The sequence below is a fragment of the Cnephaeus nilssonii genome (assembly GCF_951640355.1).
Source record: "Cnephaeus nilssonii genome assembly, chromosome: 4".
Lineage (NCBI taxonomy): Eukaryota > Metazoa > Chordata > Mammalia > Chiroptera > Vespertilionidae > Cnephaeus > Cnephaeus nilssonii.
In genome coordinates, this window is record NC_137075.1 from 102,301,497 (window position 1) to 102,321,835 (window position 20,339).

The 20,339-nt window shown below is 45.0% G+C and overlaps 1 protein-coding gene across 5 annotated transcripts in view; it reads right to left on the reverse strand.

Annotated features, from left to right (window-relative positions):
- Positions 1 to 1,633: 1,633 nt before the first annotated feature.
- The window catches only part of PPP2R5C (protein phosphatase 2 regulatory subunit B'gamma), a 139,461-nt gene continuing 120,755 nt past the window's right edge, over positions 1,634 to 20,339 (reverse strand). For 2 of the 5 annotated variants that reach the window (XM_079768179.1, XM_079768182.1), the window contains 5 exons: positions 19,487 to 19,614; positions 16,530 to 16,631; positions 15,224 to 15,296; positions 10,337 to 10,453; positions 1,634 to 5,740 (listed from right to left, as the gene is read on the reverse strand). In XM_079768179.1, coding sequence (XP_079624305.1) covers positions 5,609 to 5,740; positions 10,337 to 10,453; positions 15,224 to 15,296; positions 16,530 to 16,631; positions 19,487 to 19,614 — 552 coding nt within the window. In that variant the 3' untranslated portion in view covers positions 1,634 to 5,608. Of the gene's footprint in view, positions 5,741 to 7,414; positions 7,487 to 10,336; positions 10,454 to 15,223; positions 15,297 to 16,529; positions 16,632 to 19,486; positions 19,615 to 20,339 lie in introns of all 5 variants that reach the window. The other 3 variants (XM_079768181.1, XM_079768183.1, XM_079768180.1) reach the window with 2 other exon arrangements.

Consider the following 20,339-nt stretch of genomic DNA (forward strand, 5'->3'; position numbering starts at 1 on the left):
GTTCCAGTCTTGAAACTCATGATCAGTTCTGGAAGAAGCAACCTCTAGATTTCCTTGCAGGAACTTTCACTCTAGAATCACCTGGACTTTGACAACACTGAGAAAAAGCATTAAAACAATTCATTCAGTAATCATACTTGGTGTATTATTTGCTTTCAGCTCAAGACCAGCCAGTGATATGGCCGTGGGGGGGGGGAGGGGGTCAGCCTGGATTGTGTGGGTCTGTGGCAACGTCCACACGGTGCCCAACATGGGGGTTTGCAAGGCCCCGTTTCTGTTCAGGAGCTGGCCTCCCTCTGGTCTTCCCTCTCTGGTGATAATGCTTGCTCCGGGTAACTTTGGATGGAAGAGCCCTTTTCAATAAGGTCTAAACACCCTCTAAACAAGTGTGTGATGAACAGGTGCCCTTGGCTCCACTCACCTGTCTGGGGAACTTTGGGCTCCAGGAGATCCCTGAGGAAAGGGTCACTGGCCTGGTGCCCTGACCTTGACATCTAACTCAGGCCAATTCTACAAGACACATTTTGGAGACAGAAATGAAGACGCTAATAAAGCTACCACAGCTGAGAGATCAGCCTTTTAAAAATATATATATTTTTATGGATTTCAGAGAGGAAGAGGGAGATAGAAACATCAAAGATCAGAGAGAATCATTCATTGGCTGCCTCCTGCACGCCACCTACTGGGAATTGAGCCTGAAACCTGGGGATGTGTCCTTGACCCAAATCGAACCTGGGACCCTTCAGTCCGCAGGCTTACACTCTATCAGCTGAGCCAAAGCAGCTAGGGTGAGACCAGACTTCTTGATATCACAATTTAGTGCGAGGATCCACCCTAACTCAAGTCCGTATTTTAATTGTGCGTGCGTGTGGATCATGGTGTATGTGTGTGTGTGTGTGTGTGTGTGTGTGTGTGTGGTGGGGGGCAAAATTTCTGGTACATACCCATTTGATAAAAGCTATTCCTGCAGAAAAGATATACAGATATAATTCCAGGGGTCCATGGGAGCTTCTGAACCTGGGGTAAAGCCACTCAGTCCACATTGCTCTCGTTCCATCCCGACTGTGCTGAGTTACCCAAAGTGCCTGCTACTGGCTGCTTTATTGCAGGAACTAACTTTTATGGTAATTATGGAAGTTAACTAAACTTATTGTAGTAATCACTTCAGGGTGTATATGTTGAGACACTACACTTACCAGCAAGTCCGAGCCAACCCGACTATCCTAGATGCCTATGGAGTGGGAGCGTGTCCCAGCTCTGTGGCTCACCCTACTTTCCCGGATGTGATCAGGAAAAGCTTTGGACAGAAAAGATGAATTCGTTTCTTTACTCCCCTCCCCATTCCCAGTCTATAGAATTTACATAATGCTTTTGGAAAAAGTAGAAAAACATGAGCCAGCACGCCAGAGTGGGGGGAACACTCATCTCTTCACCCTTAGGTACTTCTTTCTCTAAAAGTGTTATCTTAGTGGATTTTAAATTTTGTGGTAGTGAAACCCATTCTGCCCCCCCCCAATGGATCTTATATAAACCACTCATCTATTAAACAAATAGGAGCTGAATTTTTGAAAAATTTATAGGTTCCTATTAGTAACAAAGTTAAATGAAAACAGAAGCTAATGAGTTGCTGGTCTCCAAAGTTGAAATTTGGTATATGTTTTTTTTTTTTAAGTAAAATATTACAGAATGTAATTGACATAAAAACAGCTTCTGAAGTGTGAGTGCAGCCACTGGACTAGATGGTGTCGGAGGTTCTAGTTCTAGGTCAGAAGCCGCCCCGTGTTCATGGCCACCCGACACTGCAGGCTTCTCTGGCGATCCTGGGGCCCCACATGTTCGTGGCCTTGCCCTAAAATGCTCTGGGTGTTTCCATAGTGTCTGCAGTGGTGAGGGGAGGAATACCAGGGCTACGCCACTTGGGTTGAAACCTGGCTGCTTTCAGTACTTGTGTGACCTTGGGAAAGTGACTTAACCCTTGTGTGCCTCAGTTTCCTCACTTGTCAACGCGTTGTGAGGATTAACCAACACAGGAAAATGAGGCACCTACACCAGCTTGTGGCATAAAGGTGGCGGCAAGGAATCGGTTATTGTCATTACTGTTGAGTGTCAGACCAATCTTCATGGAGGGAGACACAAGGCCAGTTCAACTTTGCTTTGAGGCCTCTTGCTACGGTGAAGCAAGTACAGCAAGAAGCTGGACTTAACCCACAGCTTGCGTCTATTTTAAGTTCTCTGGAGAATTCTTCTTGAGCTGAAGAAGTTGCTAAACACTTTGGCTTCCTCCAATCCAAGATGGGAGACGAGGACGCTGCACGGAGGAAACAGCGTTTTGGGAGCTGCAGCAGACTGCTCCGGGGTGGAAGCGGGGACTGTGTGGTTCCCAAACTCCTCCACAGGGTTACCAGACGTTCAGGCCACCGACACTCAGGGAGGTCCCGGGGCCACCCGCCTGCCGCCCGGGGCGGTCTCTTTACTGCACCCCAGCTCCCAGCGTGACCTCGTCCACTGGGAGGAGTCACAGACCCCACCTGGTAGATGAGGCCACGAAGGAGCACAGCGCACACCACCTGCTGGAATGGCCATCAGGCGCACTGGGGAGGTGATGAAGCCTCCTCCATCCCAGGCCTCCTCTCACGGCTTCTCAGCAACAGCCTCGGTGAGGACAATGAGCTCCACCACACAGGAGGTAGGTCTCCTAAGTCCCCACATTCCTATCCTCAGTGAGTCTACTCTTATTTTCAAGACGCTTCAAGAATCATTTTAAACGTGATCAGGGCTCAAATAATCCATTTCCACAAACTGTGTTCCAATTCACATTTGGCTGAAAGAGAGGTGGTCGGTATGAAAACACCTCTACTTCTGCCCAAAGAGAAATTAAAATGAGTTTACAAAACGCTGGGGCAGGACCTGCCATCGTGGGCCGCACAGCAGGCACCAGCCAGGAGCTGCGCCAGCGATGCCTGCCCACCTTCCAGCCAGTGTCCTGGGCTAGGCCGCCCGACCCTGGCAGTGACTCGATAATGGTCAGAAGCAGCTGGCCCAACACCATGGCTACATTTAGTTTCATGATGAGCATTAAAATTCACATGTTCTTTATTTAGTCCATATAATACACCATTTTTAGAGTTTTTAAAAATTAGATAAAAGAGCATATTAAATGGCAAGTGTATGAAGTTTCTCTTCATAAACAATGTCAAAACAAAAAGTTTTGAGTTACAAAATGTTAAAAAATATGTAGGTACTTAACATTTCACTAAAGCATAAAGTTACAGATATTTTCTAAAGAAAAATAATTGTGCCACTTACCTATTTTTGCTGTTTCTATGAACTTTTTTATTCTGTACATAGGACATTTTGTACAAAATATGAAGTCTACATTTTTATTATTACCATAAAACAAAGATACAATGTATGTACAATATTAAAAGGAAGCCATACTACAGCCACACTAAAAAGACACTCGGAATAGTGACATTTCTGATGTACATCTGGGAAAGAGTGAAGATGCCAAACGCAGAACTTTATGAAGAAAAACAGTCACCAGTTTATTTTCAATGTAGTACTTTTGAAATCAGTTGGTACAGAATAAACAATGTATCTATATAATAATATATAAGTTGAACAATTAGCACAGGGCATCTGAATACTAACTAGGAAAACTTTAATAGGCCAAAATATTAAATAATACTCTTGTCAAAGAAAATTAGTTTCTCTCAAAACGCTTTTTCCCTTTTTTGGTGAATGTTTGTCTTCAATAAAGAGCAGAAATAAAACCTAGACAAAAGATGTTCTTTGAGCTTTACACAATCACCCAAACATTGAAATGTTGCTATTTTTTTAGGGCAAAAGAGTCTTCCAGAAAGCTCTCTCACAAACACACTGAACATCCAAAATCAAGGCTATCTGAGCATCTGTCAGCCAAAGACGGAAGTTCAAACAATGGTATATCAAAATACAGAAGATGCTGCTTTATACAATAAAAAGCACCCTTTTTCCCTCAAAAGGAGAAGGCATCTAATCTTTTTTTAATTGCAAATTTCATAATGGTAAAATGGATAGATGCTTGTCAAGTTTCTCAGGAAGTGTGTCTGCTCACGCAGCGGGCTTTCCACTCGCGGCTGGGCATCTGAATCCAGCACGGGTGCTCCACACAGGGAGTCCCCTCCCCCCAAGACACGGGACATACAGAGTCTGTGGACTTAAGTGGCAGGGAACGGTAGTCTGCTTTTACAATGTTTGAGTGGATACCAAGACCTCGAATAGAAGACAGATCCTAAAAGAAGCCACGTTGCATCTTTTATGCATAAAGACATTTAACATTAGTTATATAATCTTATGCTGGAGACAAAAACACCCTAGAATCATCACTTGTTTAGGAGAGCAGTACACATCTCAAATAGCTTTCAAGCAGATAAATAAGTCAAGATACTGGCCACCCTGAGAGAAATAAAACATACAAAGCACTAAGTTTAAAGAATTTTCCTCGTGCTATTCCATCGAAAACGAGAAGCTCAACACATGCAAGGAAGTCTGGGAAATATATAGCAGCATTTGATGAAAACTCAGACACGGTACTTTCCTCAGAAGTGCATATAATGTGTGCTCGTTTCAACACAGGGATTCACCCGAAGCCATCCCCCTGTCCCACCCTCCCGGCTCCCAGAGCCTCGTCACACACTGATGAGTGTCACGCCCGCTCGGCGTGCACGGTGTTGCTGTTTGCCCAAAGGCAGCTGCAGGATGCATCCGGCCAAGAACTGGCTTAACTCAAATGTTCTCATTCTAGCCTTCTATCAAGTGTGGAATTCTTAGAGACTCTAATTTTATTAATTCAAGAGCCTTGCTAAAGGGCAACAACGTGTAAGGACAGAAAAAGAAAATCTGCAAACCCAAAAATGAACACATCGTTTTAAAAATCCCAATTCTAGCCAAGCGAGGCAGAAAGAGCTCTTTGTAAAACCAACTTCTCCTATGAGCTTACTCCTGGAGTCCTGGTGCCAGACCACCGACGGGCAAATATGGCTTTAGAAATACATGAAAGAAGTCAGACATGATGTACATGTCGCTGCTCAAAGTGAAGGACACCTCAGGAAGAAACAGCGGCTGAGGATTGTCACTTTTCCTGTGTTAGAACAATGACAGCAAAAAATCATTTCAATGAAATTGAAAAAAACACACATCAAAAACAGAAAGACATTGCTGGTGTAAACAATCACATGGAAACAACTTCAAAGGTTGTTAAGTCTTAAAAATATGCAATTTTTTTAAGTGTTTCTTTGATTCGAAAAACATTGATACTCTTTTAACTATTTATTTTAAACAATCACCAATTCCATCTGGGTAGAAGGTGAAGGTGATGACCAGGGTGCTGCCTTAGCTCTGATTTTGGTTCGCTGTCATATTTGGGACCGTGGCGGGGACACCGTGGCCGGCTCTGCCTGGGTCTGAGTCACCATTGTTTGAACTCCTAATCTCGAGCTGGGGACGGAGTGCGTTACTGCCTACAGGACGGGGGCGAAGAAAGCTCTGACTCTGAGTGTAACTGATTTGTATGGCACAAAAGTATGTGTTTTCTACAGAATCCAGGACCGAGCCGGCAGGCGGGCGGCTAGCGGCCGTCCTGGGCCAGCAGGTCGTCGGCTCTGCAGTGAGCCTCCAAGGCGTTCTTGGTGTGGAGGTCCTGAGGCAGCTCGGACTTGCGGCGCACCAGAGCCCGGTCCTTCTTCAGGTCCTTCTGTGCCTGGAATCACAAACGCAGGGGCGCTGACTACAACCCACACTGTCCCCGCACACCCAGGGCCCCTCTGCACTCTGAAGGACAGGCAAAGAGGCAAGTATTTCCTCTGTGGCAACTACCCCAAAATGCCACGTCTATTAAAAATAATCTCAGGACCAGTGTGAAGGATGGTGTGCACACAACTGTGTTTTGTCTTTTAAAATGTATAGGTCTGCACAGATTACTCAATACCTCTATTTTGCCAATCTGCCAGTTTGGTCAAGCCCATGGCCACTGCGTTAACAGCAGTATTTGGGAAACATGACAATAAACCATCTCACTCATCCGAACACCATGTACATGCAGGGGACTGTCGGATAGAAACCTGAGCCTGAACCAAGCCTTCCTTCCTATCTAATGTCTCCATCAAAAAGAAGACATTACGTACAGAGGATAAGTCACCTGGCAATGGTGAACAAGTGTCTACCAGAGAAAATATGTGCTAAGTCAATAATCTGACAACAAAAAGAATATAATGGTACAACTTCTCATTAGTTTCCAGATACCTTACAGTATAGCCTGTAAAGTATACTTAACTTTAATGAAAAGTTCAAGGACCTGCAAAAGTCATACATGAAATGTTCCCATTTTTTGCAGAGCTAACGTGTCTCAGGGCTCTTTGCAAATTTATCTACGGGAACAGCAATACTGTCAGAGTTTAGAAAGAATTTTGTGTGACATCATTTTAGATGATTTCTAAAATGTTATTTGAATATTAATATTCATTCATGGTAAAGGAAGGCGTTTGGTTTCTCCTGGAAACTGGTGTAAGATGGCTCAGGAAAGCCACCCACGTCAGAGACAGAGGGGCACCCGCCTGCCGCAGTCACAGTACTTGTAAGAGTGCTTTTGTTTGTGAAGTGGATTTGCCTTCGACCCATGGGAAACTCAGAGGGAAATTCTGCCCTGAGTTTTATGTCCACTTCAGGGTGAGCTGTAAAAGAACGCAAAGCCAAGCCAAACAAAACCAAGGTTTTATATACTTGAAGTATTCCTGACTGCTGAGACAGGCATTCCAGAGAGAAAGAGGCAACAGCAAACACCTTGGCGCTGGAGCAGCAGATGCAAACTGGGAACGCAGACCTGGGCTTCTGCAAGGAAAGGGCAGAGGCGTGCTGGCGCAGCGGGCCGCTCCGCGCAGGCTTGTAAATTGATGTGTAAAGCAGAGAATAACTTCACAAACCACCCGGGGAAAAGGTCAGAGGAACAGGAGCAGGAGAGCATGAGGCACCATGCAGATGGTCACCTAGGTGAGTAATGCTTGGTGGAGGGGACGTGCTGGCGGACATGCTGATTGTGGATAGAACATACAAGACACACAGAACAGACAGACAGACAGAGAGACATGACCATGACATCCTGCTATGGGTGCAGCTGGAGGACACGGCCTGCTCCTCAGCATATGGCAGAGCTGAGAGCCTGCATTTACACAGTGAGTGGTCACAGAGCACCGGGCTGGGCGCACAGACTGTGCATGGCTTTACTACTCAAATGAGGGCAGAACTAATAACAATTTCTTAAGGGACCAGATTCCTTGGTCTTCACCATCACAAGCTGGAATGACAGGGAAAATACTTCATGTCACTTCTTTTCCTCAACAGAAAGGCCTTAATACTCTATAGATTGAGTAAAGAATACCTGCACTTCCCACCTTCCGTCTTTCTACACCTTCCTGATTTGCATGGCTGGCACTGCTTTTCTCCCGACCGACTGTTAAAATGAGAATTGTAAACATTTTAAATGTCTCTGGTAGAAATGTCATTCACATGAAATTTACTAGTTTTCTTAGGATGCTCTATATAGAATTATACAAGTTCCTCAAAAGAAATGCAAATATGGTCTGACAGGTAAGCATACAGTTGATTTCCTCCACAATATTCCAACCAGCTACCTTCCACTGCCTTAGAACCCACCCTCCCTTCCTCCTACAATGCTGTCATTTGCCTCACGTGTCACGCCGAGCCAGCACTTGAGTCATTTTTAGCTAAAGCTTCTTATGTCAATTTGGTATCCAAATCACCCACATACATTTTCCCCCTGAATCTCGGTATCTTCTCTTTGCTTTAACAACAGTGTTTTTGAGAATTTCAGGAATAGGACTGTAAACATTTTCAAGTTAAGAATGGTCTATCATATCAAATATTATACCTAAGAGACTGCACTAAAAATATTTTCATCTAGATAGATTGAGATTGGGAGGGGGTTTCAATTGATCCATACAAAACTATTAAGTCTTGAAATTGGGGAGTGGTAATCTTCCAACCTTATTCTTTTATTGGCATTAATTTGGCTATTTTAGGTCCTCTGTATTACCATATGAATTTTAGAACCAGCTCATCAATTTCTAAAAAAAAAAAAAAAAAGAGTCTGCTGGGATTCTGACTGCGATTGTGTTAATTTGGGGAGAACTGGCATCTTAATGGTATCGAGTCTTTCAACCTGATCCATAGAAACCTAAAGGTAAGGGTGGGGGAATAAAATAATTTTTGTAAGAATGTCAATCACACAAAACAATGAGTCATGTAATCTAATTTCAAGGGTCATGAAAACAAACATGCTACAGAGGAGGCCCTCAGTCATAAAGAAGCCTGTCAATCACACAATTACGTGTTATGTTCATTACATTTTGGGCACTGTTTGCTCTTTTCCTAGCTTTCATTATCGAGTCAGAGAATGTACTGAAAAGAAAAATTCTCCAACCCTAAAATATTTAATGTGAAAGAACTGGCTCGTAAATCATGTTTCCTTCTCAGCTTTGTGTGGACTTCAAAACGAACATGTGGTTACAAGTTTACAGGCAGGCTCCCTGGGTGAGGGCACTGGCTTGATCTCCTCTGGATGTCTGCAGGTGACAGGCTGGCTGTCCTGTCCTTAGCACACGTTAAGCCGTAGAACCAAAATGGTAATCAAAAAGAGGACCTCAAATTCCTTCCAAACTAAAAAAAAAAAATCAAGTAAGAAAATTAATACTCCCACAAATGAAGAAAAATATAAGAATTTTATGCTTTTTATTAAATCTATTTTATTGATAAAAATATTAATTGTGAGGAAATTATGATATGCAATTAGGTTAAGTAAAAAAATAAGTTACTAGGGGTATAGTGAATTTTACCACTGTATTTTTAGTATTTCCAAGATTTGACGAGCTGAAAAAAGCCCGAATTCACCTGCCTTTTATTTTAACCTACAGCCAGGAGCTGGCTGGCGGAAGCGGCGTGACCGTGGTCAGCGTGGGCACCTCCTTCTGCAGCACCAAGAAAAAGCGTCCAGACCAGGGCCGCCCAATGAAAAGGTAATGCCACCTACGTATGTACTAGTAATTCTAAATTTTCTAGCAGCCACGTCAAAAAAGTAAAAAGCAATAGCAATAGGTGAAATTAATTTGAACGTTTTATTTAACCCAGGATAATATTAAAAATATTATAATTTCAACAAATAATCAATAATAAAAAAATGACGAATGAAATGTTTTTACATTCTTTCCCTCACAGTAAGCCTGGGAATGCCTGAGTTTGAGTGACGGCACACGCAATGCTGATGGCCACATTTCAGCGCTCAGCCACGTGGCTGTGGGGAGGACAGCACAGTCTATATGGTCTGGATCGTATGCTCTGGGAAACGTCTGATCCTATCTGACCAGGTGGGGAATACAACTTAACTGAATTAAAATCAAACAGATTAACCCCCGCCCCGTCTGTTTAACTGCGTTCCGAATGACACGAGCACTTAGGAACCACTTGCACACAGGACACGGTGTAACTCCAGCACTCAATGTTCACGTGCCAGAATCCCAGTGCTGGTATCTTTGGAAACTCTTGCTGGTCGGAGGGGATTCAAGTTCAAAGTCAGAGCCAGCCCAGAGCCCCAGCCAGACCAGGACCACATCAGCTTCCGTGGACAGAGAGGCACAGCACCGCAAGGCTCTGCGCACGCAGAAGGGAGCTAGTGCGTCACCTCTCTGTAGCCCACGTTGTATATACTGTATTCCCTGTTCAGTAATAAGAGTCTATACTTGGACAGTATATAGTGGAAACAAAACCACTTGAGCGAGGTAGTACGTGTGGTGGTTCCGGCAGAGTCCGCAGCCCTGGGAACTCCAACAGAGCCCGGGCCCTGCCCAGGCCTCACGGGCCCTACGGTTCTTCGAGGGGAGGGAGGCAAGGCTCCACCCTGTGTCTGGGCTGCTGAGCTTGGCCGTAACTATGACTAATGGGACCAAGAGAAGTTGGAGGGAGGGAGGGAGGGAAAAGAGTGGCAAGACATTACTGCGAAGCTTTTGACTTTTTGCTCAAGTTAACATTGAAAGACATTTAAGGGTGGGGATTACTGTTAAGATAAACGAATAGACAAACTGCAGGCACATACTTCATTCTTAAAAACTGTTTCTAGTAAACTGATCACTGGATGTACAGATAAATGTCTCCTGTAAGCTTACCAAAGTTTAATTTTTACCTCTGGCTCGCAAAGACTGCTGGACAGCACCTCACCTACTCCCCATCATGTGCATTTCAAAGCAAATCTACAGCGAGCGCCTCTCAGCTGAGCTCTGCGCACGTTTACCTGGCGAGCCTCTTCGTTCACTGTCTTTCTCAGCATCTGCACATCTTCAAATAAGGGCCCATCTGTCTCCATTGCAACCGGGATGCTCATGGTGCTCGCTTGGCTATGTACTGTATACTGCAATGCAAAGTGTGGAATCACTCTCTGTTAGCGCCTGGAGTCCGACGCCAGGGGTCTCCTCCTGGCTGGGCACGACTTCCCACCAACACTCCCCAGCCCTCTGCTGCCGCCACCTGCTGCTGACACCCGGAGTGCCTACAGTTCTGGTCACACGCAGGAGGAGGGCAGAGCTGGTGTCAGTGGTCGCTCCACCATCCCGGCCCCTGGGGCCGGGGGACCGGTGGTGACACCCGCCTCACAGCCTTTGGTGTCCTGATCCCACACAAGCGGTGAGGGCACAACCTGGATTGGTCACCAGGGCCTGCTGCACACTGAAACCGCCACCTCTAACCGCCCAACCTTTGCACACCACCTGCTGATCGGTGACGTGCACCCTTTTCTCTCCCACCTTCCTTTCTGGATCCTTTACCCCATTTTCCTAACTTGCTTCAGCCCCACCATGGACCACATCCTTTGTCCACACCCAGAACGCACAGCTGCTGCCCCGAGCTGGCACTGCAGGGAAGGACCAGTGCACCCCCAAGTCCAGGACCTCCTGTCCACCGGGCCCAGCCCCACAGGCCTCCCTGTGGCTCCCTTGTCACCTCCCCACTGCCCTGGACTCCGGGCTTGGTATGAATTGCAGACGGGTCTTCCAGCCTGTGTATATCTGAGTGTAACACGGGGATAAGATCAGAGGGTTGTTACTGAGCCAAGAGACTTGAAACAGCCAGATACCGTGAGCACCTGGTGTCCACTTTCTCTGTGAGGGTGAGGACAAGGGGAAGAAACCCCGGCGTCTGCTGTGAGTGGTGCTATTCCAGGGGCTTCCATGTCTTTTGACAGACCCATAAAGTGGGTGCCATGGCCCATTTGACGAGGACTGAGACTCCGAGTGGGCAGTGAGGGGCAGCTGTTGCCCTTCCATCACACACCCTCCACGCTTTGCCTGGGGGGGGGGTCCCCTTGCCCACCGGCCTCTAACCTCCTCCCTCCTACCACAGTGAGCTTCCAGGAATGACGCTTGGTGTCCCCCCCGCCCCCCACCCCAGTTCACCACCTGCTTTGAGCCCTCAGCTCTGTGATGGGACCTCAGCCACCAGGCTGTCAGTGGTGCCATCTCTTGGTGGCTAAGCCACTTTGTGGTTTCTATCCTCCTGGACCTGTCCACCACCATCGCTGAAGCTTCCCCTCCTACCTCCCCGCCGTCCCTGGATGACAGTGCTTGCCTGTCTCACGCGCCCTGTGGGATCTCGACCCCACCTTGTTCACCGTGCCTTCCATGTCCCCCTGGACCCTGTCCTTGTAATGGCCACTCACTCACTCGGGCCACACCCTCGCTGTTTCTTCAACACCAGCGGGCTCCCGGTCCCCTCAGTGCCCAGCAGAGCCCCTCCTAAGCGCCCAGCCCTCCATAGGAAAACTAATGTCACTTAGTTTTCCTATGGCTCAAGTCTCTTGACGAGTTTCTGAACGGCAAGTGTGACTGGGCCACCTTGCTCTTCATGACACTAACACCTGCACACATTTCTGGAAACAAAGCCCACACTCTGTCCCGTCTCCAGCTTTGGCCCTGGAATGCAGCAGCCAGAGCCCCCTCCATCGCCCAGAGGCCACCTGTGTTGAACAGCTCGGCTTCCCTGCTGTCCTCTCTCTGACTTGAGACTTTCCCACGGATTCAGAATGGTCAAGCTCTGGACTACGGCCTCCCATACCTGCATTTTTCCTCATGTGCTTCCAGCTGAAGGCAGGATCCAGCCTCCCGCCATCATCACTCGGCGTGTTACAATCTGACCGCCTGAACTGAACTTGGCCCTGCCTGGCCCCCTCATGGCCGTTAGCTCCTTGAAGCCGGGGGCTGTGCCCTGTTCTCATCTTTGTTCTGGGAAAATTCAATGGTTAGTGACACAGCACAGTGCCGCGTCCTCTCGGGGCTCGCAGCCGCTGGGCCAGACCGAAGTGACAATAACTGTAACACTCAGGCGGCGCAGGGCCTGCGCTGAGCCAGCATCAGCTTTGGCTCCTCTGAGCGAAAACGGAGTGTGCTCCACGGAACCTGGCAAGGTCCTCACTGGGCCCAAGGCAGAGAAAAGTGTCAACCAGGTGCTACAAAACCTTCACAGCAAAACCAATGTCCTGTGGCAGGACAGGGTCCTTACTAGGGAGAGACACCTCCATCAAGGCTCAAGTTCACAAAGGGTGAAGGGTCGCACACCAGAGCTACACTAAGAGTTCAGATGCTGTCAGCACTTCCCACGAGGCCCATGCAAGTCAGGGAGAAATAAGTAGTCAAATGACATTTATGTTAGAAATCTTCACCATCTCATGATTTAAAAAGTTAAATCATGTATGACAATAAAACCCTCACGAAGCGGCCACCACTGCTAGGTCAGACAGACTGAGAACCCTTTCCCAGGGTCCCACGGCGCACACATTGGTGAGAACTCCAAATCCATGGTTTGAAAAAAATAGGGACCGTCCGGAAGACTTCTTGATACATGTCAGTAAACAGACAGTGAATTACTGGGAATCCATCTTAAAAAAGGAAGCTATTAAATCAATTCTCAAAAAGGCAGATTTGAGATCAAGAACCAAGCTTCAAAACCCCAACTATTTTTGTTACAGAGATAAGAAATAAATTATTTACTCTTTGCTGTGAATGGCAAGCAGTGATTAGAATTCAGAAAGATATTCTCTCTAGAGAATTAAAACAAGTCCAAAGCCCTGATTTCTAGCCCTGAGAGTAGCCATGAAGTATTTTCCGTTTGCACACAGACAGATCTGTTGGGGTCGAGTCACAGATGGTGTTGACACAGAGATGAGGAGTCAGGACAGTGCTCAGACCAGAGTGCGGGTCCCCAGTGAGTGCACTGTCCTGGTCACCGAGACATTTGTAAAGAGAGCAGGGAACAGAAATGTGATGTCAGAAAGCTCAGAGTTCAGAACAATCCATACTTCAGAAGGAAAACCTGTTACAGCTCCGAGGTGAAACAGCTTGGTAACACAATCACCAGCACGCCCCCTTCGTAATGTTAAAGTTTATAAACTTCCCATGAGGTTATTTCTATATTCCAGCTAAAACCAATTAGATCAGACACTCTGATTTGTACGTATGTTACATGTTTCCAGAGTGCTGGTTTCCAGTATGTGACAGTTAGGGTTAGGGTTAGGTTCTGACAGTCCAGCCAGGACTGACTGCCCTTTGCACTTACACCTGCCCAGATTTATGGTTTTCCTGTGCTTTAAAACAAATGTATTTTAACCTTACTTTCAACATAAATTCCATTCTTTTTTTGTTTTGTTTTTAATGTATTTTTACTGATTTCAGAGAGGGAGTAAGGGAGAGGGAGAAATAGAAACATCAACGATAAGAGAGAAGCATTGATCGTCTGCCTCCTGCATGCCCCCCTACTGGGGACTGAGCCTGCAACCAGGGCATGTGCCCTTGGCCGGAATCGAACCTGGGTCCCTTCATTCTGCAGGCCGATGCTCTATCCACTGAGCCAAACTGGCTAGGGCATAAATCCCATTCTTTAAAGTAGATACCCATAGCTATCTATCTAAGTTAAGTACTATACAGTTGCACAGTAATCTTAAGATAGCACTCGATGTAGCAGCATGGGGTGTATTTCTGGTAGAATAAGGCTGGCTGCTGGTGTTAGGCAGAATCAGGATTCACTTAAGAATGTCACTTAGTTTTCCTATGGCTCAAGTCTCTTGACTGTAGTTTTAGCAAAGGGAATACAAATCAATATGTGATTCTATGGGTAAATAGAATGTAACTTTGTATTCATGTATTGCTTTTTATTAAATGTGAGAGATTTAAAAACTACACACCAACTTGGATAATAATTACTTATGTGCCCCTCTCATCAAAGGGAATAGATGGCTTATCAGTTAGTTCACCTTACTGAACCTACTAGGATTTGGGGGGTAAGCTGAGCAGCTCTCCTCATAAAGAAAAATCTTTTTTTTTCTTCCGGGCAGTTGGAGAAAGCCTGAGAATTCTCAACGTGGCAAAGATCCACACAAACGCTTTTCAGGAAGCACAGGCCCCATGATGACCGCCAGACCCTGTGATGACTGACGGGAATGTCTGCAGAGACAGTGCTCCAGGCACCCGGACCCGCAGACGGAACGCCAGAGACCACAACTCCAGCCCCAGGGCCTGGCACCCTGGGAGCCAGCCCAAGAGTTAGTGCTACGTAGGATACGGCTCCACGGCTGGCCTCTCTGGAAGGCAGGGCACCTGTGCTCACCAACAGAGCGAGAGGGCCCTCCTGGCTCAGAGCAGGTGCTCACATGGCAGAAGTCAGGCAATTTTTTAAGGACAAAAGGCTCAGCCCACAGACACCTACTTTTAGGGAAGAGGATATAAACTTTATACTTAATCTATTCCAAATCTAATTTCTTTTAAAATTTGATATTAAAGAGAAGGAAATATAGTTTGAGTTACAGCATCTATGATATTTGCAAGAGAAAGCAAATTAAAATCTTGGTCCAAATAAAGCCTGTAGCCTGGTTTTCTTTTTACCACAGTATATTCATCAATTTCATATATTATTTTAAAAGCAGAAGAAAACGTGTCAATCCTGTGGTAAAAACTTTTTGGGGCAAACGAAGTACTTGTACAAAAGTTGGAAAGTATTTTTATTATGGATCTTTTCATAAACAATGTTAGTGAACACGATTCCCCTCCTTCCCATGACGAAGCCACAGGCCTAACTTATAAAAACATTCAGTCACACCCTAGAAGGCTTCAAGTAATGTTACTCTCTTTTGTAGTACCTGGGGGTTTGCTTTGGCTAGATTTTCTATTTTAACCCATGCTTCTTCTCGTTCTTTCATTTTTAGCTTCTCTCTGAAAAACAGTAAAATGTCATTGGTATTAGAGAAATGAATTAAATTCAAGAAACTGTTAAAGGGGAAAACACTGAATAGTCCTGTCTCATTCACAGTGGGGATTACAATACATGGGGCATGAAAAAATACAAAAACAACAAGACTTAGAGGAAAAAGATAAAAATAAATGCTAAAACTTCAACATGTTCACCAATAATGAGTCACATGACCTTCAGTCAATCACTGAACTCAACTTTTCTGAAAATCCAGAAAATGTGCTACAAGATCTTTAGGTTCCCTTTTAGAAACTGTGATACTCTATGAGAAGGTGTGCCATCAGCAGAGCCCGATGTTTATATATTTCACATCTGATCACTGCGTTCGCTGAGCTAAGAAGGGACCAGGCAGCCTGAAGGGTAAAGAAAGCCCCCTGTGCCCTGCCCTGCTGTTTACGATTGTCTCACACTCCACGTCTCACGTGTTTATACTTGGCTGTCTCTCTTTCCACACTGCCCCAACATAAATCCCAAAGACAAGGGTCTTGTTTGCTTTACTCACTGCTGTGTTGCCAGAACCTAAGACAGGGCCTGGCATACAGGTAAACACTTCCATGCTGTATATAGAACAAACGTGACCACCAGCTCTATAGACTGCAAGGTGAATTACATTCAGTCAAGTTTATCTGCCTGAGCCAGTTTCAAGTGACAAGCCAAGAATAAACTCTGCCAATAGTTTATACTGGACTCTGAAGTGGGGTCTAACTAGTAACCACTGGGACAGTGCCTTGTCACCAGACTGTCCCTAGGCAGCGTGAGCGCAGGGCCCTGGTTCTGCGGACACAGGTGAGAGTTCAGAGAACGCCTGCAGCACGGACGTTACTACATTAGAACTAAGTCCTGTGGCGAGGAAGATTCTTGCTCTCTCATACAAACCTTACAAAATGTAATTCAAATGCCTGCCTAATAAACATGAAAAATTACTGCACATTAGTCGGTAAGGGTCCCTGAGAAAAGCAAAAATTCTGAAAGTTAAATGATTAAACTAGTAGCATAATGGAGGAAATAGCTGACTTTAAATGTGTTCTCTGAAAATAAGTTATCATAAGGAAGTTTTTATTTGCTTTCCAAGTATGAAAGGATTGATTTTGCTTTAAAGTGAAAGATAACATGTTAGGACAAACCAATGCGAGAGGTTAATTCAGGGTTAAGGAGAACAATCCTTAAAAGAGTAACTTTTGAAAAGAGCCACTTACTTCAGCTTCTCTGCTTTAAACTGTTGGGTGCAGTCATCGAATAGTTTTTGGTTCATCTCCATGAAGAGTTTCAGTGCGTTGTATATCAAGCCATGTATTGTCCTAGATATAAAACTCACGTTGAAACTCAGAATGCATGATCTTTTTTACCCTCTCCCTCCTCCTGGGCTACAATCTATTTCCATCCAAACTTATCAGGCTATTTCAATATTCATTTCACAAGTTTCCTGCACTTTTAAAGTAAAGAAGCTGCTGCTTTTGATTCATTTGCTCCTTTTATTTAAAAATAAAAATATTTTTTTTATTGATTTCAGCGAGAGGAAGGGAGAGAAAGAGTGGGCTAGAAACATCAATGATGAGAATCATTGATCAGCTGCCTCATGCATTGCGCTCTACTGGGGATTGAGCCCGCAACTGGACATGTGCCCTGAACTGTGACCTCCTGGTTCATGGGTTGACCCTCAACCACTGAGCCACACCAGCCAGACCATTTGTTCATTTTCTTTTTTGTTTTGTTCCTTTTCTTATAGTCCGCCATACAGCCTGTAACCTCCTTCGGAGCCAAAAACCACCTTAATTGGAAACTGAATAAAAAATGTTGGAACTTGAACAAGTGTAACTAAGATAAGCTTAATTATATAGGAGACAATAACGGAAGCATTTTATTTCCTATAAATGTTCCTTTCTTTTCCATCTTATTCACTGAGGACAGAAAAATTAATTTTAATAATGCCTGTAGAGCTTTGGTAGGTAGAACATAAAACTGCCACAGAGCTGCTTAGTCCAACTTAGCTGCAGGCTCGGACACACAGGAGGGGAGCCCAGCTGCTTTGCGTCCCAGTGGAGCCCCGTGACTCAAGTCCCAGCTGCCATCTGTGCAGCCACATAAGCGACGTCCAGTGATGGCAGAGAAACTGCGCAGCACAGCCTTGCAAACCAAGGAATTGCGAGCAACAATAAAATAGGCGTTAAACCAAAACCCAAACCAAAAATTGAACTTTCAGATCATAACTACTTTTTAATTCACCTTATAATAAAACCCAAATCATAATTAGACAACATTTAGCAGAACCTTTCTTCCTTGGCCCTGGGCAGGAATCATGCTTAATCATGTACAGGAACTTTGTTATCACCCGCTAAACTCAACTGAAAAAATGGGCCCAGCCTGTGGTTTAGTGTTGACATATGAACTAGGAGGTCATGGTTCGATTCCTGGTCAGAGAACATGACCAGGTTGCGGCTCCATCCCCAGTAGGGGGCATGCAGGTGGTGGCTGATCAATGACTCTCATCCTTTATGTTTCTACCTCTCTCTCCCTCTCCCTCCCTCTCTCTGAAATCAATAAAAAATATAAGAAAAAGTAATAAAAAAAGAAAAAAACCTTTTACAAAGAGGTTGTTAAAAGTCAAAATATTAACAATGACTAGACTACCCAAGGACGATTCCAGCCCCAAGACTGCCGTGAGCGGTCATGGGTGTGGTCAGGCACTACGACTTGTAAACTTCACCTTAATTAACCATCACAGCAAGGTGAAAGTCACCTGCAAAGCAGAGTGTTTTGTGTACAGGCACACCTAGGTGATATGGTGGGTTTGTTCCAGACCACAACCATAGAGCAAGTAGTCATCTCTTTGCTGGAGGAGGGTCCTGCCTTCATTTTTGTTGTTAATCCTCGCCGAGAATATTTTTTCTATTGACTTTTAGAGAAAGTGGAAGGGAAGGAGGGGGAGAGAGGGAGAGAGACAGAAAAACATTGATGATTGGTTGCTTCCTGCATGTGCCCCAACAGGGCCAAGGATGAATCCTCAACCCAGTATATGTGCCCTTGGCTGGGAATCAAACCTGCCACCCTTTAGTGCTTGGGCCGATGATCCAACAACTGAGCAACACTGGCCAGGGCCTGCCTTCAAAGTGTAAAAAACACGTTGTGAAGTGCAATAAAGCAAGGTGTGCTTGTTTTCTAACATTGTCTTGATTGGTCATCACAAAACACTATGCTGGGTGATAATATTCTCTATTTTTTGGAGAAAATTAGTTCATTCCTGCCCTTCCCTGAAAGGACAGGCGAAGCAGAGCAAATGTGAGGTTCCTCAGGCTGGGTTTAGATCACCTGCTCTACAGGCAGGGAGCACAGTGGGTCGTTCTAGGTCACAGAGTGTGTGTGACAGCAGAACTCAAGGGTCCCACGGATGGAGTGGCCACTGCCATCCTGCCGGGGCTGTGCCCGGGAGCTCTGATGGGACCTTTGACTCCTCTGGAGGGAACTTAACAAGATGCTGCTACTCACACGGCCAGGGATGGTGGCTGTGAACATGTGGGCACTGGGGGTAAGGAGGCAAATTAAAGCCACACTTCCACTTAACTACAAGTCCAATAAGACATCAATATCTCGTTCCTTAACTGATACTTCAGACTTGGATTTCAATGTTAACTGATTTGAAGTATGAGCAGACTATGCAAATGTAAAAACATATAGATACTATACCTCAGTGGTTCTTAACCTTTCTAATGCCGCTACCCTTTAATACAGTTCCTCATGTTGTGGTGACCCCCAACCATAAAATTATTTTCGTTGCTACTTCATAACTGTAATTTTGCTACTGTTAATGAATCGTAATGTAAATATCTGTGTTTTCTGATGGTCTTAGGCGACCCTGCTAGCGGTTCTCAACCTGTGGTTCCCTCTCTCTTCCACTCTCCCACAGGTTGAGAACCGCTGCTGTAGAGCCTAAGACCATCGGAAAACACAGATATTTACATTACGATTCATTAACAGTAGCAAAATTACAGTTATGAAGTAGCAACGAAAATAATTTTATGGTTGAGGGTCACCACAACATGAGGAACTGTATTAAAGGGTCATGGCATTAAAAAGGTTGAGAACCACTGCTACCTGAAACTCATATAAAAACAAATAAATAAAAACACGTAGATGTGACGATGGCCAGCCTGCTTACTTATTCCAGTGGGTCTTTGAATTGCGGTACAAGGACGGGAACATGATGGGCAGGATCTTGGCCGCGTTGTCACTGATGAGGCTCATAATGTACTCATTGTTCCAGTAATACAGCGCTCGCTCTGCCACCTGGAAGACAGGAAGTGCACGCTTTGTTCCGGGTCATGACTGAAATCATTCAGCAAATATCCCTCCTACTACACCTGTGAGTAGGATAATGAAGTATACTGCCTTAGAAAATTATGATTATTTTTACAAATTCACAAAACCCTAGACCAGCGATTGTCAATCAGCGTGCCTCAAGAATTTTTAAAACAAAAAATACCTGACTATTCAGTCAGGGGCACTGACCTCTTTTCCCTCAGATGGTAAAAAAAAAAAGAAAAAAGACAACGGCCAACACAACAGTGGCCACCAGTGTGAATGCCCTGTCTTGAACCATAAATACTGGTATACAGGTCATATTATAGAGTTCCATCTTATTGGTCTCATCAATTTGTAAAATATAAAAAAAGTTACATCTGATTGGTTAATTCTTGGTACCAGAAATACTTATATACAATAGAGGCACCAGATTTCTTAAAAATGTCACTTTGGAGCAAAAAGGGTAGGCAATTACTATTATTATAATCATTTTTGTAAATCAACCAAAATTATATCTAATTTTTGTCAGATCAGCAAAAAGTACATTTTTTGGTGTGCCGCAGAATTTTGGCAATTAGTTTATGTGCCACAAGATGAAAAAGGTTGAAAACCGCTGCCCTAGACTGTAACCCTAAAGAGCCTTCAACAAAGAGGCAGATGGTTTCTTGGGCGCCAAGAACACTGGCACAGCTTCCTCAACATCCATGCCA